The 26,328-nt window shown below is 35.8% G+C and overlaps 1 protein-coding gene across 1 annotated transcript in view; it reads right to left on the bottom strand.

The window, feature by feature from the left end:
• Positions 1 to 12,035: 12,035 nt before the first annotated feature.
• The window catches only part of robo4 (roundabout, axon guidance receptor, homolog 4 (Drosophila)), a 42,932-nt gene continuing 28,639 nt past the window's right edge, over positions 12,036 to 26,328 (bottom strand). The window contains exons 15-20 of the mRNA XM_059351809.1: positions 24,451 to 24,774; positions 23,413 to 23,517; positions 22,091 to 22,238; positions 21,329 to 21,562; positions 20,191 to 20,543; positions 12,036 to 12,578 (exon numbers count right to left, since the gene is read on the bottom strand). Of these exons, the coding sequence (XP_059207792.1) occupies positions 12,397 to 12,578; positions 20,191 to 20,543; positions 21,329 to 21,562; positions 22,091 to 22,238; positions 23,413 to 23,517; positions 24,451 to 24,774 (1,346 nt within the window). The 3' untranslated portion in view covers positions 12,036 to 12,396. The remainder of the gene's footprint in view (positions 12,579 to 20,190; positions 20,544 to 21,328; positions 21,563 to 22,090; positions 22,239 to 23,412; positions 23,518 to 24,450; positions 24,775 to 26,328) is intronic.

Below are 26,328 nucleotides of genomic sequence, written 5' to 3'. Positions count from 1 at the left end.
TACATAGAGGAGCTGAGATGAAGCCATTATGTAGGCAGCAGGGTCAGAGACGGAGAAGGTAAATGATTTAGTGGCTCAGAGGAACAAAACATTCAACTGATGGTAGAAAATCATCATATTTCCCTTTTATTTTGTATTAAAGTGCAAACTTCCTATGCATTCTGTCTCAGTCTGTCCTTACATCACATGCATGGCTCCTTTTTCTCCACACAAACTTGGCTATCAGTCAGATTTTTCATTTCATTTTAATTAACAAGGTATAAAGCTGCCAGGAACCCAAAATACAAACAAAAGACACAGGTGTCTATGGAAATGTAGCATTTTTTATTTTCTTTTTTTACCATTTATACACACAAAAACAGCAGAAAAAACTACAAAACAGTCTATTTTCATATACATTAAAAATAGTAATAGTTTTCATTGTAGAAATGATGGAGAAGGTAAATGATTTAGTGGCTCGTAGAGGAACAAAACATTCAACTGATGTTAGAAAATCATCATATTTCCCTTTTATTTTGTGTTAAAGGGGACATATTTTGCTTAATTTTAGGATCATAATTATTGTTCTACTCAAGTTAAAGTGGCTCTGTTCAAACCTTACTACTCACTTAATACTCGTATATACTCTTCTTACAAAAAAATCCAGCAGGCAGAAGTTACAAGGATGCAATGAGAATTTTACTGCAGGTTCCCAGAGGAGGGAGTGCGAGTCAGATGTTTGTATCTGTAGGAGTTAGGACACTGAAAGCACTTTTAAGAAATTTGATGTTTAAGTTCATGCAACGTCTGGATGAGTCCACCAATTGGCTTAAATGTCTGTATGTATTTTAATTATTGTATTTTTTTTTCTTCTTGTTTGTTTGCTTGTCTTGTTTTGTTTGTTTTTATCTGTCCTGTCCTGTGTGGCTTTTGGACATGAGTCTGGTAAATAAACTGAATTGAATTGAATTGAATTATTGTTTTGGCTTCTATTAGAATATGGGTACATGTTTTAATGTTGGAGAAATAAGTTATTTTTCTCATACTGTCTGTCTGAAAATCTTCTTCTCATCAGTTCTGCATGGTTATTGCCGTTCTGCTGGGAAATGACTGTAACGGCAAGGTAGCAGAACTTTCTACATTTACATTTACATACATATATTTGTATAGATACAGTTAGCACACGGCTAATTCACCGATGTTAGCGTCCTTTAGCCGACTCTGGTAAACCCGAGGCTAACGTACACGGTTAAAACAACATACGGCTCAAAAGATAAGAAGTTAGACTTTAGTTTCACAATGACTAAAAAAAGACACAAAATGGCCTAAAAAGACACAAAATGACCAAAAAAAAGACACAAAATGACAAAAAAAGACATTAAGTGACCAAAAACGCATTAACACATGAACACTTTAACACAGTGGAGACAGAGCTGACTTCCAAAATGATTTGGCGACCCCCAGAAATCATCTTGTGACCCCAATTGGGGAGAATAGCTGATATAGGTGAAGAAAAAATGGATACCAAATATGGGGATAGTAAACATTTTTTATGTGGTACATGAAGGGCAAAATCAAAAGTATTTAAAAAAAAAAAGAGGCCAAAATAGGCTGAGATCCCGGAGGGTTAACAGAACAAAGACATTTGGATAAATCTCGTGTCCATACTCATTGGGCAAGTTGAACCGTTAAATGTGCTAATGTGGAAGAGATTTACGTGTTTCTGTGTGTGTTGGAGCAGTCAACTGGTCCTGTGTGACTGACAGGCAATATTGAAACAGATCGCCCATACGGGTGCTATTGATTTCCAGTTAATTGAATGATTGCCACTTTAGCATGCAACACCACAGCTAACCAGAGCTGTCAATCAATGAGAGCATGTCACTGCCCCTGAACTGTTTCCTGCTCAGAGCCGCTCCTGTAATCACACTAACAGGAGGTTTTATGTGATCTCCTGTCTCTCAAATCTATTTTCTCCCCATCTTATATTCTATTTCTGCTCTTATATTCTATTTGCTTTGATTCCCTGTAGAGTCCTGTTACTGTGTGGCTGTTAAACTAACCTCATTCCCCCACAGATCAATGAAGTTTCATCGTTATGTATAAATAGTGGAGCCTATAAAGTAATTGGATTGAAAATGAATGCCTGGGGGTTTGAACTATGACAGCCCAGGAATGTAAACATAATCCTGTACAACTGCATTACAATTTTACACTAATAAGTTTCACAAAATTGTGTTAAAAAGGGTCTTTTTTCATGACGTTAGGCTGGAAGGTATATATTAAAACCAGGAGCCCAGATAATTATACTCACACATTGCAGCCCACATTTTAATGTCTGGTCATAGAATGGTAATTATCCATTTGGTAAAATAACAGACTAGAGGGAAGACATGTGGTAAATCTTTGTGATGTGTCCATGTGTGTATGCAGTGAAAAAAGACACAAAATGACCAACAAAAAGACACAAAATTACCCAAAAAATACACAAAATTACCACAAAAAAAGACACAAATTGACCAAAAAAGACACAAAGTGACCAATAAAAGACAAAATGACTAACAAAAAGACACAAAATTACCCAAAAAATACACAAAATTACCACAAAAAAAAGACACAAATTGACCAAAAAAGACACAAAGTGACCAATAAAAGACAAAATGACCCAAAAACGAAACAAAATGACTAAAAAAGACACAAAATGACCAAACAAGGAAACAAAATGACCAAAAAAGACACAAAATTACAAAAAAATACACAAAATTACAAAAAAATATACAAAATTACCAAAAAAAGACACAAATTGACCAAAAAAAGACACAAGATGACCAAAAAAGGAAACAAAATGACCAAAAAAGACACACAGTGACTAAAAAAAGACACAAAATGACTAAAAGAAGACACAAAATGACGAAAAAAGGAAAGAAAATGACGAAAAAAGACACAAAATGACCAACACAAAGACACAAAATTACAAAAAAAAGACACAAAGAAAAATTCATAACAATTTTACACTAATAAGTTTCACAAAATTGGGTCTATTTTCATGACGTTGGCCTGGAAGGTATATATTAAAACCAGGAGCCAGATAATTATATTGACACATTGCAGCCCACACTTTAATGTCTGGTCATAGAATGGTAATTATCCATTTGGTAAAATAACAGACTAGAGGAAAGACATGCAGTAAATCTATGTGATGTGTCCGTGTGTGTGTATGTGTGTGTGTGTGTGTGTGTGTGTGTGTGTGTCCATGGTTCCAGGCCGTGTCTAATATGGGTCATTGGTTAGCTGACATGCTATATAAAGCTGGTGTTTTGGCATACACCAAAATCTGTGATGCACAAATCCCAAGGGCAGTGTGTGTGCATATGTGTGTGTGTTTGTGTGTGTCTGTGCATATGAAGTAATAAGACCAGCAGACATACAGTAGTGCTTGATTCATTCCTATGTGGTCCTCGTAGCGTGTGGTCTCCTCTCTCTGTGAGTGTGTGCTGCTCCGAGGAGCCGGAGGCTTCATGTAGAAACATATGGCCTTTAGTGAAGGAGACAGATGAAGGATAATCTCTCTGGCAGTCCACTACACACACACACACACACACACACACATTCTTGTACTCCTATCTTTGTGAGGACCTCATTGGAACAGTGAATTTCCTTGCAAGGTTATAATGGTTTGGAATTTTTTCATTAGTTTTAGTTTTTATTTCTAACTATATACTAACTATATTCAGTTAGTTTTAATGAGTTTTTAGAGTGAGTTTGCTAGTTTTAGTTTAGTATTTTTTTTTTTTAATGCTTTACATTTAGTTCATTTTTTGTTAGTTTTAGGTTTCTATAATGGGGTATTTGTTGGGTGGGAGATTAAAAGAGGTCACAGTAAATTTTGCCTTTATTTCCTTTGTCTTATCCATCTTCATTATGCATGAAAAAAGTTGACAAAGACGAAAAACAAAGGACATTTTCACTATAATTTTAGTTAGTTTTGTAACCACACAATACAGTTTCAGTTAGTTATCATCATCATGTAACCTTTAACCCTTAAAACAAAGTCTGAAATCTCAAAAAAGCCTTTAAAGAAGTGAGGACCGGCCGAAATGTCCTCACTTTGCAAAAATGTCCTCACTCTGTTGGTTAAAAACGTGTCCCGGTCCTCACTATGTAGGAAATACAAGAACACACACACACACACACACACACACACACACACACTTACATGTCTTGATGCAGTTGTGAGGGCCACGATCGTTGAGTTGTTTGTGAGGACCACCCCTTCCCCTATAGCTGGAATGATGCAAAAATGTCCTCACTCTGTTGGTTTAAAACGTGTTCCAGTCCCCACTGTGTTGGAAGTACAAGAACACACACACACACTTACATGTCTTGATATAGTTGTGAGGGCCACGATCGTTGAGTTTTTTTGTCAGGACCACCACTTCTTTTTGGTAATTTTGTGTCTTTTTGAAATAATTTTGTGTCTTTTTGTAATTTTGTGTATTTTTTGTCATTTTGTGTCTTTTTCTGTCATTTTGTGTCTTTTTTTGGTAATTTTGTGTCTTTTTTTGGTTATTTTGATATTTCCTCCAGCGACCCCCAGGTAATTTGAGTTTGAGACCCCTGGCGTAGAATCTTTGTATCAACAAAAATTCTTGATGATTTTGGTTATTATCAAGAAAACCATGAAAAAAAATGTCTAAATATCAGCTCTTACTTCTCAAAAATGTCCTCACTCTGTTGGTTAAAAACCTGTTCTGGTCCCCACTATGTAGGAAGTACAAGAACACACACACACACACACACACACACACACAAATAAGCCAGTACTTGCTGCAGTGCCTATAGAAATGTAAATGTGACACGTCGTGGTAGTTTAATATGGTTTAAAGCCTGATTTTTGTGCTATAAACACTGTTTTGTTTTGGGAATTATTCATGTTTTTTTTTGCCTGCTTTGACTTCACTCCTAATTGCAGGTCTACTTCACTTTATCTGACAATAACTGCAAATGAAGCAGGCTGCCTAATCTTCAAAATGAAATTCAAAAAGAGAAAATACATGAAAAAGGCTCTAACTTATTCGTTTATATTCATCCAGCGAAACAAAGCCTGTTCCCCCTTTGAAAAGGAAAACATAAATGACCCCTGTAACTCACAATCCACCACATCCTGACATGTTTTTTTCAACCCTGGTAATTATATCTGGAATGTTTTTTTTTCTTATAATGCTCCACACATAAATTCAGTCCCTGGCTCGGCTGCTCCTGTGCAGCTTATAAATGAAACAGACAGCAAAGCACTTCTGAGCTCAACATTTCCAGTCTCATTTCTGACCTGAGCAACCCTGATAGAAGACACGGATTACTTTGAAAAGAGCGTTTTGTGCTTTGCAGCTGCATGACAAAAACTCATCCTGACCACAAAGTCATTGAGGAAATCATATTACATTATTAGAAATATCTGCTGGGCTTCACAACTTCTCCCCTTTAACCCTTAATAGGGCACTCATTGAAATACTTGCATTTCCAAAATTCAACCCTAGAGAATATTGAAGGGTATTATATACTGCCAAAATGTGTAAAAAAAACATACGGACCTAGGGGAGGGGGGTAATATTTTGAGAAAAAAGTTTACGAGATTAAAGTGACAAATCTACGAGAAAAAATTTAGCAGATTTATGAGATTTAAAGTGGCGAATCTGCAAGAAAAAAGTTGCTTTTTTCCCACTTTTTTCTCGTAATCCTACGACTTTTCGTACAGATTTGCCACTTTAAATCTCTTAAATCTGCAACTTTTTTTTTTGTAGATTTGCCACTTTAATCTAGTAAATTTTCCACTTTTTTCTTGAAATATTACCTGGAAGTTACCAAATATGGTTCTTAGCCCGATAAAGGGTTAACTCTCATGGAGAAACAACGTGAAATGTTTCTTTGGAGAGGAAGCATTATTTTTACATTATAAAGTTATAAAATCACACTTCCTGTCTCTTTGTTTACACAAACATAGGTTAATTATCCTCTCCAGTGGGTTTGTTATTAGCAGGTTTTATCAGGTAAAGCAGCATTGTTTGTCTTGGCTAATCAACCTAAACATCACCTTCCTGCTCTGTGGAGCCGTTAGGAACAGCAGGGCTCCATTCTGATCCTGCCCACAGGACACAGAGGGACAGTTTGTAACTTAAGACTCCACTGTCTTCACTTCACTTCAGCCACAACCATAGACTCCAATGGCAAACTGAAGCAGTAAAGCACTGCAATTTCAGAGTGAAAAACCCTAGACTGTAAATAATGGACGTAGTCACCCGTTGGTTTGTGGCCCATTTGAGGCATCGAGTACAAATTACACTTTTCGCCATCTTGTTTCATTTTGGCTAGCAAAAAACAGAAACTAAATGTTCGTTACTGACCTCAGAAAACTGAGCAGCGACTCCTTGGAGTGTCTGTTAGTCCAACCAAACACTGAACAAGACATTTTTACTGAACAAAACGTTCAAATAAATTGTCATTAAGTGAAAATACAGTGAAAGCGTCAAAGTTATGAGACCAAACCGCTAAACTTTCTTTTTTATATCTATATAACGTTTTATATAACTTTATTGACACGTTGCCGTGGATACGCATTGTTCTGCTTCTCTCCTGACGACGGCTCGCCTTGTTAGTGACCTGTCAATCAAAGGTAGCCCCGCCCCAAATCATACGATTCTTTATCTTCTATTTTCTTCTAAATGGGGCCATTATTTACACTATTAACATCAAATTGTCTTGAAGAACATTTTTTTTACTAGTGATTGACACCATATTGTTGTCCTAAAAAACATGGTAAGGTAATAAATCAAGTGAGAAGTTTCCTCCTTTTGTATTGAAATGAATGGACCAAAATGCTTTAACAGCCACCGCCAGGGCCCCTGCTGGCATTTTCAGTAGAATGCAGCTTAAGATTAAAAAAAATTTCAGAATAATAAATCAAGTGAGAAGTTTTCTCATTTTGTATTGAAATGAATGGACAGAAATGTTTTTGCAGCCGCCATCAGCGCCCCCTGCTGGATTTTTTGGTAGAATGCAGCTTAAGACACTTCCTGGTTTGCCTCCCTGCTCAGACCAGGAGGTTGCTGCCTGGCTCAGCCACATCCATAGACTCCAATGGCAAACTGAAACAGTTAAAGACTGCAATTTCAGAGTGAAAAACCCTCACCGAAAAACTGCAGATACAACCTGTATATGTGGTGTACATTTCAAAATAAAAGATTGATAAAAGACCATTTCAAACAGGTATAAAGGTGTTTTTAATTTGGGACAATAACATAAAAGACAATATCACAAGGGGAAATAATTTCAGCTTCAATCAAACATGGTTGCGTACAAAAATTTAGCATGGAAGGAGATTTTATTTCCAACACATTCTCACTCCCAACTCATCAGATACAGAGATGCTTGTGGTCAGATACGGAGACACAAGAACCCTTTAGTGACTGATTTGAACGTATCAGGGATGGAAAGTCAGTTTCCACTTGTTATATGAATTGTGTCTTTCAGAAATTAACTTACAATGTAACAAAACAACTTGATCAAAGGGGTAGTTTGGGTTTTTTGAAGTGGGGTTGATTGTTGATGATGTTCCTAGTTCGGAGAACCAGATGCTCACTCCAGGCAGGAAACAACTGAATGTATTGGTGTTGCTTGAGGTGGTTTTGTCTTCTTTGAAAAATAGTTAATGCACTAAACGGGAGATGGAAATGCTTTTTTCTAATAAGTTCTGACGTAGTGAACATTTAACTCATGACTGATCAGCTGAACAACTATAAGTTGCCGAATTGAATCCAATTCCTGAAGAATTATCTCCATTTGTTCGATTGGTGGCCAAAGTTGTCCAATTACCAACCTCTTTTTTATTGTTTTTTTCTCTTGATCAGACTGTTTTTCTTCTCCTGTTTACTGAAGGAATAGCCTACAGCCATACACTACACTGCCATCTTCTGACCAAAGTACGTTACTGCAGCTTTGTTTATTTGATCTAAACCAGTTGATGGAAACGTCCCTAATTCCTTAATGCAACGTTTCAAAATTTCACTTCAATTAGCTTTGATTTTAGTGGAAACACGGCTGTTGACTGTGGGTAAGTACCTCATACAACTTCACTTCAAAAAATCCAAACCATCTTTTAAGCAGAAGAGAACATGTACGGGCTGAACAACATTCTGCACTTCACTCCTGGATGCAGGAGGACTCCAAATAACAAGGCTGACTCTTGGACATAAACACCGGTCTCTTGGGTTAAAGTTCAAATAAATCTTTGAGTGCAGCACTCGCTGGCATTTTCAAACAGCACATTAGGTAGAAGGGTAGAGCTGCTGCCTGGCTGGGCGCTGCATGCACAAGTCTTTTTGTCCCTGATCATGTGTGGCCGCCTTATGTTTGTTGCTCAGAACGACTAATAATAACAGGTTAACTCTGGAGCTAATTGAAAGCCCAGTGAACCTCATACAGATGCTCCAGGGTTCCTTGTGCTTCAGTATTTGACGGCGAGGATCGTGACAAAGTTCTGGTATCTGACGAGCCGGATGTGAGGCCCGGCTGTTATTTCACAGTCTTTTTGCAACATGTAAAACTTGTTTTCTTAAATTCAAAGATTTTTATTTAAAATCATATAAAACACATCTGTAATGTACGACAGCGTACTAGGGCCAAGTATGAAAAAGAAAAAATACAGACCCAAGGGAGCGGGGTAATATTTTGAGGAAAAAGTCGCTTATTTACGAGATTAAAGTGGCAAATCTACAAGAAAACAAATTGCAGATTTATGAGACTAAAGTGGCAAAACTACGAGAAAAAAGTTGCAGATTTATGAGACTAAAGTGGCAAAACTACGAGAAAAAAAGTTGCAGATTTATGAGACTAAAGAGGCAAATCAACAGGAAAATAAATTGCAGATTTATGAGACTAAAGTGGCAAAACTACGAGAAAAAAAGTCGCAGATTTATGAGACTAAAGTGGCAAATCTACGAGAAAAAATGTCGCTGATTTATGAGTTTAAAGAGGCAAATCTACGAGAAAAAAAGTTGCAGATTTATGAGATTAAAGTGGCAAATCAACAGGAAAATAAATTGCAGATTTATGAGACTAAAGTGGCAAAACTACGAGAAAAAAAGTCGCAGATTTATGAGTTTAAAGAGGCAAAACTACGAGAAAAAAAGTTGCAGATTTATGAGACTAAAGTGGCAAATCTACGAGAAAAACAGTCGCAGATTTATGAGATTAAAAGTGGCAAATTTGCAAGAAAAAATTATTGACAAAGACAAAACACTATTTTTCTGACTTTTTTTCTCTCGTAGATTTGCTACATTAATCTCGTAAAGTTTTTTCTTGAAATATTACCCCCCTCCCCCTTATCCTTGTATATATATATATATATATATATATATATATTTTTTTTTTCTTTTTATATACTTGGAACCTGATATGCCGTCGTAGTAATGTGAACCAAACAAAATACAAATTCTTACAAAATATAAAACTTTGATTCTACCATTAAAATATCATCAAGCCAGCAAAGACTAACCGATGCTCACAGCTCTTTATTTTTATAATACTTTTTATTTAATGCTAAAATTCTTTTAGAATTCCTAAAAAATTCAACTTATTTAAAGGTAAAACCTCAACTTTAGTTAGTTCAATTAATTGGCAACAAAACAACTTAACTTTTTCAACTTTTCCTATTCTGAACTACAGAACGTTTTGTCTGATGCAAACTTCATGTAACATTAAACAATTGACAGAGTGGATAAAGTAAAAAAAAAATCTTAAAATATAATAATTCCAAAAATGTAAAAGAAATCACCAAAACAATTGTGAATACAGAAAGTGATTTGGAATGGTGTTTTACATTTTTTAAATAACATTTGTTGAATATGCTGAATATATATATACACTTGATCAGTAAAACAGTCTGTACAAAACCTCTAAGCTAAGCTCTATCTGGTGGGACTCAGGCCCTAATAAAACCTTGCAACAAAATAAGAAAATAAAAAAAACAAACGTGGGCTGTGAAGAAAACTCAAGCAGCCGTTTTTCTTCTTCTGCCTAATGACTGCTTCCCCGTTCTCGCATCTTGTCTTTGTGTCTTTCTGGCCTTTTCAAAACACGCTGGGTGAGAACATCCCGAGGGAAAGTGTCTCATTATCCTATTCTCTAATGAGCGGAGAGGATCCAGAGAGGGAGGAAAACTTTAGAAAAAACTCAACCAAAGTCATTTGAAGGATGCAAAATAGTAGCTGGACTGCCCTGAGGTAAAAAAATAGGAAAAAACTGGCAACCAACAAATGTGCATCTAGAAGCTGAGGTGTCTCAGACTTCAAGGATTGGACTCTAATTGAATGAATTTATAAAGGAATGTGTTATCTAGATAGATAGATAGATATACTTTATTTATCCCAAGCTGGGAAATTACAGTTGTGCACTCTAAGAAAAGATTCAGGAGGTTAGTTAGTATGACTTAAAAACATGAGCTTTTTCATCATAAAAAATACTATTTGTTACATGTCCATTGTTTTATTAAGTTGATAACTTATGTCAAGATGTTGATCAAAATTAAAAATGAAGAAATATGGGTAACGCTTTATAATAAGGTCCTTAATAACCATTAATTAACAAGTAATAAGGCATTGCTCTCGCTTTAGGTCCGGTAGTTGCAAACAGCATAGTTAACTTATAGTTAACTTATAGTAGATGAGCAATAAAGTATATTTTAATATCAATAAGCAAACAAAATAAGATTAATAAAGGCATAATGGGTGGGTTATGGGTGTTTGTAATGCCATTATTAACACTTATATAAGCTTATAAACACACAATAATGTTAATAAGCATCTTGTAAGGACTTACAAGGACCTTATTACTTGTTAATTAATGGTTTTTACAAGGACCTTAATATAAAGCGTTACAGAAATATGTCTTAACTCAGAAATATATTGATTTTGGATAAGCATTTCTGCCTTCACTTAACAAGGTAATGAAACTTAGTATTGTATTACAATATGTCTGACTTAAGTGAAATAAGTTACTTATACTTAATAAAATTGAGGTAACAATTTGCATGGACTTTGCTGAGAAGAAAGAAAGTAAAATAAAGGAGTTATAGCAACTTAAATAGAGTCATTTGACAACTTATTAACACTAAAAATTTGATATAAAAATTGAGTTGGTTCAACATAATTAAGCTTGTAGAGGACAAAACAAATCATGTTGGTTGTACTAGACTATTTGAGTAATTTCAGCTATAAGTCTCATGGGAAATACTCAATAATGTCTTAGTTGGAACTACTTAAAAAGATAAATGCAAATAGTTACAACAATTTTTTAAAGTTGATTTGGAACAGTCTTCCCTCCACAATAAGGGAATGTCCCACTTACTCTTCTTTTAAAGGAAATCTGAAAAAAATGGCTCAAATCACATGAAAAGTGTGACCACTAACTGGACTTGAGACGACTTGAACATTACTTTTTATTGCATAGTCAGTGTGTTGTATTGTGTATGTGTTGTCTGCTCTATTTGTATTTTACCTATGTACTTCCTGTCTTTTATACTTGTATTTATTTTTATTTTTTTAGGGACTACGAATGCAAACTAGCAGCTTTGCTATAATCCGGCATATTTACAAAGATGTTTATCGATGTTGTAGAACCTGATAATGTAATAAATTCCCGATAATGGAATAACCCAGATATTGTAATAAAAATCTGCACTTGAGTCCATTGAAAATGTAATAAAACCTGATAATGTAATAACTTCCCGATAATGTAATAAAGTGCATTTCCCAATAATGTAATACACTTTTTACCAATAAAGTATCGACAAGCTGAGGTGTCTCAGACTTCAAGGATTGGACTCTAATTGAATGAATTTATAATTAAATTATTGGTAAAAAGTGTATTACATTATTGGGAAATGCACTTTATTACATTAACGGGAAGTTATTACATTATCAGGTTTTATTACATTTTCAATGGACTCAAGTGCAGATTTTATTACATTATCAGGGTTATTACATTATCGGGAATTTATTACATTATCAGGTTCTACAGATGTTCATTAATAATAATAATAATAATGATAATAATTCATTTTATTTAATAGGGTGCCTTTCAAGGCACTCAAGGTCGCCTTACAACATGGAAAAAACAAAAAAATGAATGTGCACTGTCCCTATCCAAAAATAAAGTATTCATTCATTCATTCATTCATATTTCAAATCCACATATTTATCTATTTTTGACTGGGAAATCACGACACATCAAACCCTGAATTATTTAAAAAGGGACAGTTTCAGTCTGTCACTCGTCCTGTCACAAAGTTCTGGCGTTGCTGTGAGGTGTTGCTGGATTTCTCCATATTCAGTTGCATCTTTAACTCTCTTGGCAGAGTCCCCCTCAAGTGTCAAAGGGTTTGGTGCTTCTGGCAGGATACTGAGCTCTGTACTGAGCCTCCATCTCTTCCACCCAGGCCATGCTCCAGTCCCACGCAGGAACCGGCTCCAGCTCGCCAAACGAGTCGCCTTCTGCACGGAACGGCGGGTACAAGGCGCTGAGCGGCGAGGCGGGCGGAGAGAAGTCTAAACACCAGAAGAAGAAGAGGACGACATGTTGACATGCATTTCAATATCCAGTGGAGGGATTGTAGAACCTGATTATGTAATAACTTCCCGATAATGTAATACAAATCTGCACTTGAGTCCATTGAAAATGTAATAAAACCCGATAATGTAATAACATCCCGATAATGTAATAAAAATCTGCACTTGAGTCCATTGAAAATGTAATAAATTCCCGATAATGTAATAAAAATCTGCACTTGAGTCCATTGAAAATGTAATAAATTCCCGATAATGTAATAACCCCGATAATATAATAAAAATCTGCACTTGAGTCCATTGAAAATGTAATAAAACCTGATAATGTAATAACTTCCCGATAATGTAATAAAAATCTGCACTTGAGTCCACTGAAAATGCAATAAAACCTGATAATGTAATAAATTCCAGATAATGTAATAACCCCGATAATGTAATAAAAATCTGCACTTGAGTCCATTAGAAATGTTATAAAACCTAATAATGTAATAACTTCCCGATAATGTAATAAAGTGCATTTCCCAATAATGTCATACACTTTTCTTTACCAATAATGTAATAAAGTATAACATTAATGTGAGGTCATTACATTATCAGGTTAGCCTTCATTTCGCATATTGTAATAATTTAATAGCAGACCACACATTACTTGGGTTCAAGTGGTGATACTGTGTATATTTATTACATTATCAGGTTTTATTACATTTTCAATGGACTCAAGTGCAGATTTTTATTACATTATCGGGGTTATTACATTATCGGGGTTATTACATTATCGGGAAGTTATTACATTATCAGGTTTTATTACATTTTCAATGGACTCAAGTGCAGATTTTCATTACATTATCAGGTTTTTATTACATTATCGGGAATTTATTACATTATCAGGTTCTACAGGGATTATATTAAAACAGGAACCTTTTTTCTGCCCGTGGAGAAGGTAACAGAATAAATAGATGTTTTGAAAGGAGCTCCGAGGAGGAGCGCCTTTCACGCTGATTCTCTGAGGAAAAAGCAAATTTAGAAGCCTCTTTGAAGCGGCTGTCTGTCACAGGAAATAAAACTATTCTAATGTGTTTGAGGCACCAAAACAGACGCGCAGCCATGTTGTGGATTCTGAAGGTGCTTTCAAAGACCTGAGAAAATGTAGCTGTCCAGGAATAATAATAGCTGATTCTAAAGCTGAGGGCTTTAAGCTATACGGGCTCTGCCAATTCATGTGAGAGTGTGAAAGTGTATATTGCAGAAAAACAAGCCTGTTCCTGCTGCTGCACTCTGTTCACATGATTACCCCACACTGCTTTTATCCTCCGAGCCAGCCATTTATATAAGAATACTTAATCTTAGCGCGGTTCGTTAAAGCTGATGCTTTGTCTTGGTTAATGCAAGCTGAATATTTTCTTAACTGTTCTCATGCTGACATAGTAATTACTGTAAGAATATAAACACACATAATTCACAAACAAAAGGTCCTTCTAGATCTTCTCGTGTCAAGGCCCACTTAACATGTAATCACATGGATGAATGACCTCATTATTGATAGATCTGGTTCGGTTCATCGTTTTTTTTAAAGGCATAGTTTTTGGAAGAACCAGTTTGGAGAACTAGACACTCCAGACAGGAAACATATGAATCAGGGTTCGTACACTTTAGCAGTGGTCAAATTCAAGCATTTTCAAAGACTTTTAAGGTCCATTTTCAAGCTTTTCCAGTATCTTACACCTGTTGTAAACTGCATGTTTTAGATGAGTACTTACATACTAAAAGGGGGAGATTTCACTGAACCATACCAACAGAGATGGTGTTACACTTTTAGGAGGAACGGTCTTCATTTCAGATAGGCTACTCATTATTTTTTACATTGAACATGTGATTATCTATAGTCTATAGATGGATATAGTCAGATTGCAAGAGAAATACAGTAAGAATTTCAAGCATTTACAGGCACTTTATCCAAAATCCAAGCACTTTTTAAACCCTGAAAATACAACATTTAAATTTAAGCATTTTCAAGGATTGTGTCTTTTTTTTGTAATTTTGTGTCTTTTTTAAGTAATTTAGTTTTTTTCCCGTCATTTTGTGTCTTTTTTTTGTCATTTTGTGTCTTTTTTTGGTCAATTTGATACTGCCTCCAGCGGCCCCCAGGTAATTTGAGTTTGAGACCCCTGGTTTAAAGTAAAAGGCACAAGCAATGGTGACTGAATGTGCTTTTGACTCTTGTGTTCTATTTAACAGAAAAGAAAATGTTTCATAAGGCTTCATGAAACATCTGTGTTTCTGCTAGCAAAGGTTAGTTCTTAGTTCAGTTCAGTAAGTAGGAGGAGGTGAGATGACACCTGGATGCAGGCAGAGGCAGAATACATCTCAAGATTATAATTGTTTATGGAAATGAAGATCAGTGAGCATGCATGTCATCTTATACACCACACATATGTAACGCATCTGTTTGTCCCTGCTCGTGGAGACTCCAGTCTGCAGTATAGAGAGATATACAGTCATTGAAAAAATGATTTATTGTTCATTTCAATGCCCGGTACAACTACAGGTACATTTGTTTGGACAAATATAATGATAACAGCAAAAATAGCTGATAAGAGTTTAATTGAAGAGCTGATATATAGTCATTGTCCATGGTTTTCTTGATAATAACCAAATAATTATCAAGAAAACATGGAAAATGTCTAGATATCAGCTCTTAAATTAACCCTTCTAATGCACAACATGGGTAAAAAATGACCTGCATTCATTTCCCATGTTATTTAATGCTGCTGTGTGTTTCTGTGCTCTATCTTGATATATCTTGATATCAACTTATCTTATGATTGAATACTCCAAGTATTCTTTAAATATCTTGTGTTTAATAACAGATCATTATTTCCATTCTGTCTCTCATACTTCATGAAGAAAAAGTGTTTGTATTATTACCATAGACTGTATAAAATAGATTATTACATAGCTAACTACTTGGCTAAGTAGTTTGCTAAGCTAACTACTTAGCCAAGAAGTTAGCTAAGTATTTAGCTTAGCAAGCTACTTAGCTAAATACTTAGCCAAGAAGTTAGCTAAGTATTTAGCTTAGCAAGCTACTTAGCTAAATACTTAGCCAAGAAGTTAGCTAAGTAGTTAGCTTAGCTCTTCAATTAAACTCTTATGAGCTATTTCTGTTGTTATCATTATATTTTTCCAAACAAATGTATGTTCAACAATTTTGCACAGAATGACTTACCTACTTTGGTTAGTTTTAATAATTTCAAGTCTAATCTGAGAAAAGCATGCTACCAGCTATTCTTTGTTGTTGTTTTACTCATTTTTTATGCTTTCAAACTCTCTAAAAGCAGCGAATCTAATGGGTAGCAAGTCAATTCACCTAATGCAGAAGCAGAAAACATATTTCTGGTTAAACTTTATTTTTATTGTTTTATTCTTGTGACCTACTGGATGGATTTACCTCCAAAAAATGATTTAAACCAAATAAAACATTATTTCAAATGGTTATAATTGGCAGGCATACAGGAATGGGGGCATAGTTTTCAGGGGTTATGAGTCTAAAAGGCTGGAATAGATATTGTACATGTTTCAGCTAATAAATAAAACTGTTTCCTGCTTTACTTAGTTCAGTGAGTAAGAAGTGAGATGGCACCTGGATGCAGGAGAAAGATGGAATAAATGTAAATATTAGAATTGTTTATGAAAATAAAGCGCAGTGATGCATGCATGTATGTGATCTTATACACTTATACACATATGTAATGCATATGTTTTCCCTGCTCGTGTAGACTCCAGTCTGCAGTGACTTCATACACTTCACTGATGAAACAGTCTTTATCAAAGTGTTTGTGGCCAACTCCCTCATTCTCATTCAGCTAAGCTCTCTCTCTCTGTTCTCTCCTTCTCTTTCTGTGAAGTACTGCAGTATATTTCAACATTATTACATTAAAGAGGCCTCAAACATCTGTTATTGTTTAAAAAAAGAAGAAGAATAAAAGATGAAGGAGCATTCTCAAAGATATAGGCCTGTCTTTATTTAACAAAAGCTACTTATTTTTCATTTACATGATTTGCAGCTGTGACTTACAATGGAAAATTTAGACCACTTTGAAGAAAATAGCGTGATATACAGTCATTGAAAACATTATTTATTGTTCATTTTAATGCCCGGTACAACTAAAGGTACATTTGTTTGGACAAATATAATGATAACGGCAAAAATAGCTCCAAAGAGTTTAATTTAAGAGCTGATATCTAGACATTATGGTTTTCTTGATAATAACCAAAATAAAACCAAGAAAAACAAGAAAACAAGAAAAACATGGAAAATGGCTTGATATCAGCTCTTAAATTAACCCTCTAATGCACAACATGGATCAAAAATGACCCGCATTCATTTCCCATGTTATTTAATGCTGCTGTGTGTTTCTGTGCTCTATCTTGATATCTTGATATATCTAGATATCAACTTATTTTATGATTGAATACTCCAAGTATTCTTTATATATCTTGTTTTTGATAACAACAGATCATTATTTCCATTCTGTCTCTCATACTTTATGAAGAAAAAACGTTTTTGTATTATTACATAACTAACTACTTGGCTAAGTAGCATGCTAAGCTAACTACTTAGCCAAGAAGTTAGCTAAGTATTTAGCTTAGCAAGCTACTTAGCTAAATACTTAGCCAAGAAGTTTGCTAAGTAGTTAGCTTAGCAAGCTACCTAGCTAAAAAATGGATATGGGTCATTGTTGACCCATGTTGTGCATTAGAAGAGTAGTGACACAAAAAGGGGTTTTATTCAAAAATCAATGAAGGGAAACATAAAAATTAGGATGTATGATGATCAAAAACAAACTAATTAAGGAAAATCTGGAATACTGAATGATGAAAATAATTAATTGCACAAATATAGGACATAAACACTCTATCGGGTCACTTTAGACCATGTTGTGCATCAAAGGGTTAAACTCTTATCAGCTATTTTTGTTGTCATCATTATATGTGTCCAAACAAATGTACCTTTAGTTGTACCAGGCATTAAAATGAACAAGAAATTAGAGAAAACAAAGGTGGTCTGATAATTTTTTTTCCATGACTGCATATTGCATATCACTATTCAGCCTAAAACTACAGAGATATGCTTTTTCGTCCATATTGCTGAGCCCTAATTTGATGAATATAAGTCTCCAAGTTTTGAAGATGAAAAATGAGCACAGCTCTGGGTCAGCTAGTTACCATTATTGGGTAAAGAGTTTGTATTAGTTTAATCTGATCTCAGCTGATAATTTGGACCTGAATTATCTAAGTGTACCATCAGCCACTGTGAGACTGAGACATTATTAGCTGCGCAGAAAACACTTAGGTTTTTTTTTTTAACATTTCACTGCTCTATGTGTGAAAAATAGCCGAAGGAGAAAAACAGCCAAAAGTGAGAGTTTGTTAAATGGAATGAGTCTGAATGGTGCAGATGGAGCAGAGTGAGTGATGAGGTTACAGGGGTGAAGGATGACTCATCTGGAGGTCCAATCTGCTGAAAGGTCCTAAGTAATTGCCTGGTGACAACTTAGATATTACACTTAATGTCCTTTTGTCTTAAAGCATGGGTCTCGCGGGCCAGTTGTGGCCCTTGTGACGATATTTTGTGGCCCCCACCTTGATATGAAAGTTTAATGTGAGTTTTATATGAATGACACTTTACCGTGTTGTGTGTGGAAGGTCCCTTTAATTACTTCTTTTGGTTATTTTGTGTCTTTTTTTGGTAATTTTGTGGGGGTTTTTTTTAAATAATTGTGTGTCTTTTTTAATAATATTGTGTCTTTTTTGGTCAATCTGTGTCTTTTTTGTCATTTTGTTTCTTTTTAAAGTAATTTTTTATTGTTTTTTCAGTCATTTTGTGTTTTTTTTTTAATAATTGTGTGTCTTTCTTAATAATTTTCTGTCTTCTTTTAATAAGTTAGTTTTTTGGTAATTCTGTGTCTTTTTTGGTAATTTTGTGTCTTTTTTAATAATTTTGTGTCTTCTTTTAATAATTTTGTTTCTTTTTAGTAATTTTGTGTCTTTTTTTTGTCATTTTGTGTCTTTTTTAAAAAGTAATTTTGTGTCTTTTCTGGTCATTTTGTGTCTTTTTTAAGTAATTCATTTTTTTTTTTTTGTCATTTTGTGTCTTTTTTTGCTCATTTTGATACTGCCTCCAGCAGCCCCCAGGTAATTTGAGTGTGAGACCCCTGATTTAGAGCAACAAACACATGCACAACCATTGACAGACAAACCTACTCAGACATGTCTGTTAGAGGGCGGTTATAACCTCCAGAAAGAATGTTAAACATCAAAATAAAAACAGTCAAAACTAACTTGTATCATGAGTTTCTTGGTTCTGTGTGACAGACAGGGCTGCTTGTTACCAGTAGGAATCTCTTGCTCTCTGGATATTTATGGGCCGAGGTCGCCCTCTAGTGGAGAAATGCAGTAAACAGACCAGGACCCTCTGCATGAGGAGGATCTAGACCAGACCTGGGCATTAGGAGGCCCAGGTCTGGGGGCATTGGCTGTCCCTGTCCAGCCCAAATCAATATAACCGCAGTGCTTTTATTTTGAAGGCGATTTACGTATGTGCATGCATGCATACACAAAGAAATGTGTTCCACAAAAACACTGTTACCATGTCAAAAACACTTATTGCTTTCTGCATAGAGTTAATAAGTTGCAGATTTACTGCATGACATACATGCTCGATATTGTTTCTGTGGTCTGAATGTATGTTGTGTTTAAAATAAATGGAAAAGTGAGATAATGATTGGAGTTTTTTTCTACCAGTTCCGACCAGAGCAGGAACATCCCTCTCCACCTTTAAAAAAGACCCCGCTCTTCAGAGAGGACCTTCTTTCCGAGCACCACACGACAATTCTACTCCTTAAAGAATCCTCACTAGCTTAATCCTCACACCGCAACGTCATTTTTACATCTACTTTTGGTCAATGTGTGTCTTTTTTACATCTATTTTGGTTCATTTGTGTCTATTTCGATAATTTTGTGTCCTTTTTTGTTCATTTTTACATCTATTTTTGGTCAATGTGTGTCTTTTTTACATCTATTTTGGATAATTTGTGTGTATTTCGATAATTTTGTGTCCTTTTTGGTCATTTTTACATCTATTTTTGGTCAATTTGTGTCTTTTTTACATCTATTTTGGTTCATTTGTGTCTATTTCGATAATTTTTTGTCCTTTTTTGGTCATTTTTACATCTACTTTTGGTCAATGTGTGTCTTTTTTACATCTATTTTGGTTCATTTGTGTCTATTTTGAAAATTTTGTGTTATTTTTTTGGTCAAGATATCAGCTCTTAAATTAAGAGCTATTAATTAAGACATATTTTTGTTGTTATCATTATATTTGTCCAAACAAATCTACCTTTAGTTGTACCAAATGAAGAAGAAAGCAAGGAGAAAACAAGGCTGGTCTAATAAATCATTTTTTCCATGACTGTGCACAAATAGTTTTCAGGGGTCATGAGTCTAAAAGGCTGGAAACTAACGACTTATTGAAGACGTTTAGATATTCTACATGTTTCAGCCAATAAATAAAAGTGTTTCCTGCTCTGCTTACCTGACACAGAGGTTGCACTCATGGTCTCCGCCGCTGCAGCCAGGAATCGGGCGAAGTTGGCGCTGTCGGTGGTGTAACAGCTGTCCACGGAGCTGATTAAACTGGTGCGGGCGCTGGCCATGTTGCTGTCCATCACAGAGCTCCACGTGTTCCACAGAGAGCTGTCCCACTCGCTGTAGCAGGAGGACGGCGTGCTCTGGAGGCGGGCGCGTCTCAGGCCGATGGGCGGGGCCTCGGACTCGTCGGTGGCGGGGTCCTCCTCCAGCTGGGTGGAGCGGACCGGCCCACACAGGAAGCCCAGGGTGGGGGAGAAGGGGTGGGGGGGCATGGAGGGGTGCTGCTGAGGCAGGACGCTGCAGACAGAGAGGGACGCCATGCTCAGGGGCCAGATTAACAAAGCTTTCTGAAGAAAAAAAGGCTTCTTCAGTGCAACTTTGCTAAGAAGATTTAGTATTAACCCTTTATCAGGCAAAGAACTATATTTGGTAACTTCAGGTAATATTTCGAGAAAAAAGTTGCAAATTTACTAGATTAAAGTGGCAAATCTACAAGAAAAAAAGTCCCAGATTTAAGAGATTTAATGTAGCAAATCTGCGTGAAAAAAAGTTGCAGATTTACAAGAAAAAAGTGTGAAAAAGCAACTTTTTTCTCCCAGATTCACCACTTTAAATCTCATAAATCTACGCATTTTTTCTCGTAGATTTGCCACTTTAATCTCGTAAACTTTTTTCTCAAAAAATTATTGGCAGTATGTAATATCCTTCAATATTCTCTAGGGTTGAAATTTGGAATTTGCAAGTATTTAAATGAGTGTCCTATTAAGGGTTTAAGTGGTGAATCTGGGAGAAAAAAGTTGCTTTTTCCCCACTTTTTTCCTCGTAAATCTGCGACTTTTTTCGCACAGATTTGTCACTTTAAATCTCTTAAATCTGCAACTTTTTTTCTTGTAGATTTGCCACTTTAAATCTCTTAAATCTGTGACTTTTATTCTTGTAGATTTGCCACTTTAATCTAGTAAATTTGCTGCTATAAACTAAACTGACAGGGAAAGAACAATCTGTTATATTAATGAGAACATCTGCTATTACAACTGAGTGAAGTCAGCTGTACTAAGCACCAGTCTCTCCTGTCTCTCTACCTGCATCTCTCAGGTTTGGGGCTGAGCTCCAGGTACTGAGTAGCTTCCTCTGCTGTCAGTGTGCCTCCATGTTCTTCCTCCATGGACATGGAGTATGACTTGGTGGACTGGTGGCTGTATGAAGGGAAGCTGTTGGTGGTGGAGGTGGGTCCTCGTGGTCCACAGAGTCCTGATGCAGCACTCACTGACTGCAGGGAGCCCAGGTCCCCCGTCAGCTTTGTGGAGCGACTGGAGCTGAGAAAAATCCAAGACAAAGGTTTGTTTCTGTATCAGTATCCTCTGAAATGATGACAGTCATTATTGCTAACATGCAACATGTTCAAAATATACTTATTGGCTTAGGGTTCATTCCTATTTGTCCAGGGTCCTATGTTTCTGAGATTTACATGGCACACAGTGGAAACTTGACAAAGGGTCCTGAAAAAATGCTCCCCACCTCCATATTCACTTAACGCATTTAAGGTGGGAAAGCATTACCGCATTTCTACCATTAAAACCAGGGGCGCTGTTGCGTTATGCTACCATTAAAGCCGGGAAAGCAGATACGTGGTTTTGTAGTATTTGTAGTTTTTTCCACCTATTTTTGGTCTCTTGGCCAATGAAATGCATCAGAATACATGTGGGAGTGTCACAATGCATCATGGGACTTTTCCAGAACTGAAATCATGGCGGAAGACGACTATAGCTGAGGGAGCTCAGAAGTAAGTGTTTGTATAAGTGTGTGTGTGTGTGTGTGTGTGTGTGTGTGTGTGTGTGTCTTACCCTTCCTCTGAGCTGAGGCTGTGTGTGTCCATGGTGTGGTCGTAGGGTCTTGGTGGTGGTGGAGGCAGCATGTCCAAGAAGTGTAGCGATGCGGAGTAATGCAGCAGCCGAGGACAGACGCTAACTTTATCACACTCTGGATGTCCACCTGGGGAAAGCATCGGACATAATGTAGTAATAATACATACTAATACACCTTCACTCTTGATCTACACAGATGACTACGATAAGTATCTCACTGACCATTTGTGCGACCTAAAAGCACTTTCGTCCTAATGGACTCAAACTGAACCCACAGCACTTACTGTTGCTATGTTTCTTGACTTCATCTCTGCTTGTGTTGTATTAACTCTCATTGTAGGTCGCTTTAGATAAAAACGTCTGGGTGATTCTCATGAATAATAATAATAATAATAATAATAATAATAATAATAATAATAATAATAATAATAATAATAATAATAATGCATTTTATTTATAGGCACCTTTCAGGACTCTCAAGGTCACCTTACAATAAACAATTAAAAACAAAACAATAATAATAAAACAGCAATGGCAGTAATAATAAACAACACTAAAACAGTACAGAGAAAAATTGTAAATTAAAAATTATGAAGATATTAGGGGTAGGCTAGTCTAACCTATGTCTGTGAAGATTATAGGGACATACTTTATTAAACTCACTTTAATATGAATGAACAATATAGGATGTATGAGGCAGAATTCATTGTGTTAATAATATTTTCTATATTTTTAAACATGTTTTTGATTCACAAATTCATTACCATAATGCGTCCAGATAAAAATGTCATGGTTTCCCCACACTAATACACAATAAATATTTAATAAACTTTATAAAAATTCAGAACAAAATCTGAATGAAAATTGATGAGAAAAAATAGTTAAATGTTACAGTAATGATAGAATCATTTGCATTAAAATATGTACATATTTTAATAAAATTAATAAAACATTTTGGTGATACCAGCTACCCTTGGGCAAGAAAAAAACCCCAAAAAAACTTTTGTTGTTATTTTTATTTAAAAATGTGTTACGGTAATAGATTTTGTTGCTCACAGTATCTAAACATGTCAGAAAATACCTTAATTAAAAAAAAATAGATTATAAATTCTATTAAACAGTGACTTTAGATTGTATATGTTATAAAGGGTCAAAGAAAATATGTATTCAAGCTCTCTATTTTTGCTATGAGCTGCACCATGTTCATGAGAATCACCCGTCTGATAAATTACATTGTAGATTTGTAGAATTGTAGTTCAGAGCTGGTGAATGGACTACAGAGATAATGGACTCAATCATACCGTGGCGTCCTGATGGGACGTGACTGAGTCTCTGTTTGTAGACACTGGAGGGACACGCCTGGTTCCTAGTCGGCACTATGGGGACGCTGTTCACTGCATGGAGCTCTGGGAGGAGACAGAGATGTTAATCAGGACACAATACTTATTATTCTATGATAATACACTGTAACATAAACTACCCAGGGTTGTATTACCACATTCACATCATTTTCCTACACACTGAAGTAACATATCAGAAGCTGAGGGAACATGGTGCATTTTGTAAAATTTTGTACATTTATAAGTACCTTACATACCATTTCTCACAGTCGGGAGATACTGAATTATAAAATCTTTGTTGTTATGCTACTGTGTCATTTTTAATTGCTGTGGTCATGGTTTCCACTAGAACATGGAGCGGCCAGCCAGTGTGGACAAATAGCTAGCTAGGGGGATGAATCATGTAAATCAGGGGTCTCAAACTCGCGGGCCAATTGTGGCCCTCGTGACGATATTTTGTGGCCCCCACCTTTGTCTGAAAGTTTAATGTGAGTTTTATATGAATGGCACTTTACCGTGTTGGGTGGGGAAGGTCCCTTTAATTACTGTTTTGGTAATATTGTGTCTTTTTTAAATAATGTTGTGTCTTTTTTTAATAATTGTGTGTCTTTTTTGGTAATTCTGTGTCTTTTTTTTTGTCATTTTGTTTCTTTTTTAAGTAATTTTGTGTCTTTTTTAGTATGTCTGTGTCTTTTTGTGTAATTTTGTGTCTTTTTTTGGTAATTCTGTGTCTTTTTTTGGTCATTTTGTGTCTTTTTTAAGTAACTTAGTTTTTTTCTGTCATTTTGTGTCTTTTTTTAGTCATTTTGTGTCTTTTTTTTGGTCATTTTGATACTGCCTCCAGCGACCCTCAGGTAATTTGAGTTTGAGACCCCTGGTGTAAATATACTTTCAGTAGCTTGAAATGTGACGTCAGCACAATACTAGACTCTTAGAGTCTAGGTCATTAATGTGAAACCGTGTGGTGTGATGATCCAAACAAAGAAGGGGTCTCTTCACCTTGCTTGCTGTGGTTTTTTTCCCATGACTCCCTCAGGACTCCCATCCTGGGCTGGGGCCGTATGGCCTGTTTCCATGGCAACGCCTCGCGGCTGCTGAGGGGGGAGCTCTTCCCGACCGACTGGGGGAAGATCTGGATGGTCTCCGCTCCTTGCTGATGGGGCGGACCATGAGGCATCTTGGGGCAGCGACCGGGACTGTTGAAGGTCTTGAGTCCGCTTCCCATCAGGTCCACGTAGAACGTACCGTAAACACCACAGCTGTCCGTCACAATGGGCACCGCTGAGTCCACACAGCTGGACTCCTTCCAGGAGATCGGGAGGCCTGATGATACACAGAAGAATATGGAGCATATTTATTAGAAACTACAAAATATTGTAGGAGATAAATTGACACATGACTTTATTAGGGTTTATTTAATCCTAACCCTCTGGAGTCTCCAAAAGCTCCAAATCCAGATCACTTCCATTAATCAAATGTCTACCATGTGACTGATCAAATGCAGCAAGGCAGGTTTTTATTATGCACAGCATTGCAAAAATTTTATAATTACACCTCTGCTTTTATGCAAAATCGGTATTTTCAACAAAAACTGAGCAAAATATATTGTCAAATTGCACTAAGAATCTATAAAGTTAACCCTGTGGAGTCTCCAAAAGCTCCAAATAATCCAGACTTGTTGACTCCATCCAGACTAGAAAACAAAGCAGCGTGGAGCCCTACTGTAAATTTACCTCTAAAGTTCTGGCTGTAAACTCCATGAGGCCAGTTTCAGTTTGATGATGATATACCAAGTAAAACTGGAGACAAGCTCAAATAGATTTAGTATAAAATGATAGAACTGGATGGAACCCTCTTATATGTTAGATTTGACACCTTTGTTCACATTTGCAACATTTAAAATTCTTTATTGAGCATGGTAGTGTTTTGAAAGTAAAAAAAAGATTCAAAATCACATTTTATGTTGGACTAAAGGACCAAAAAAAGACACAAAATGACCAAAAAAAGACACAAAATGACTAAAAAAGACACAAAATGACTAAAAAAAGACACACAAAAAAGACAAAATGACACAAAATGACCAAAAAAAGAGACAAAATGACTAAAAAATGAACTAAAAAGAGACAAAATGACTAAAAAAAGATACAAAATGACAATGACAACTAAAAAAGACACAACAACAGACACAAATGACCAAAAAAGACACAAATCACTTAGAAAGACACGACAAGACATGAAAAGGATTCAAAAATGGACAAATAGCCCAAGACTCCATAGAGTTAAGTACAGTTCATTTGGGGAAAAACAATAAATAAGTGGATAAATGGATTGAGAGGTGTCTCAGGGCTTTTGATGATGTCATCCTGCATCATCAGCTCCACATGGAGCAGGTGGAGAAACTGTGCTTTATGGATTTATTTATCTTCTCTGGTATCACACAGAGATCAACAAGAAATAATTAGTTATGAGTATAATGAGTCGAGTAGGGCTGTACCGAATGTTTACAGTGTAAATAATTCCTGTGGCAATAACACAGGAGTGTCTCATTGTTGAATAAAGTAGGATAAACCTTTTTATACCACCTACAGTCATGGAAAAAAATATTCTACCACCCTTGTTTATTCCTAGCTTTCTTGTTCATTTAATGCCTGGTACAACTAAAGGTACATTTGTTTGGACAAATATAACGATAACAACAAAAATAGCTGATAAGAGTTTAATTTAAGAGCTGATATCTAGACATTTTCCACATTTTCCTTGATAATAACCAAAATCATTATCAAGAAAACTCTTATCAGCTCTTAAATTAAACTCTTATCAGCTATTTTTCTTGTTATCGTTATATTTGTCCAAACAAATGTACCTTTAGTTGTACCA

Source organism: Centropristis striata, chromosome 15 (genome assembly GCF_030273125.1).
Source record: "Centropristis striata isolate RG_2023a ecotype Rhode Island chromosome 15, C.striata_1.0, whole genome shotgun sequence".
NCBI lineage: Eukaryota > Metazoa > Chordata > Actinopteri > Perciformes > Serranidae > Centropristis > Centropristis striata.
Note: the sequence above shows the minus strand (reverse complement) of the source record. Positions and strands in the feature narration are given on the sequence as shown.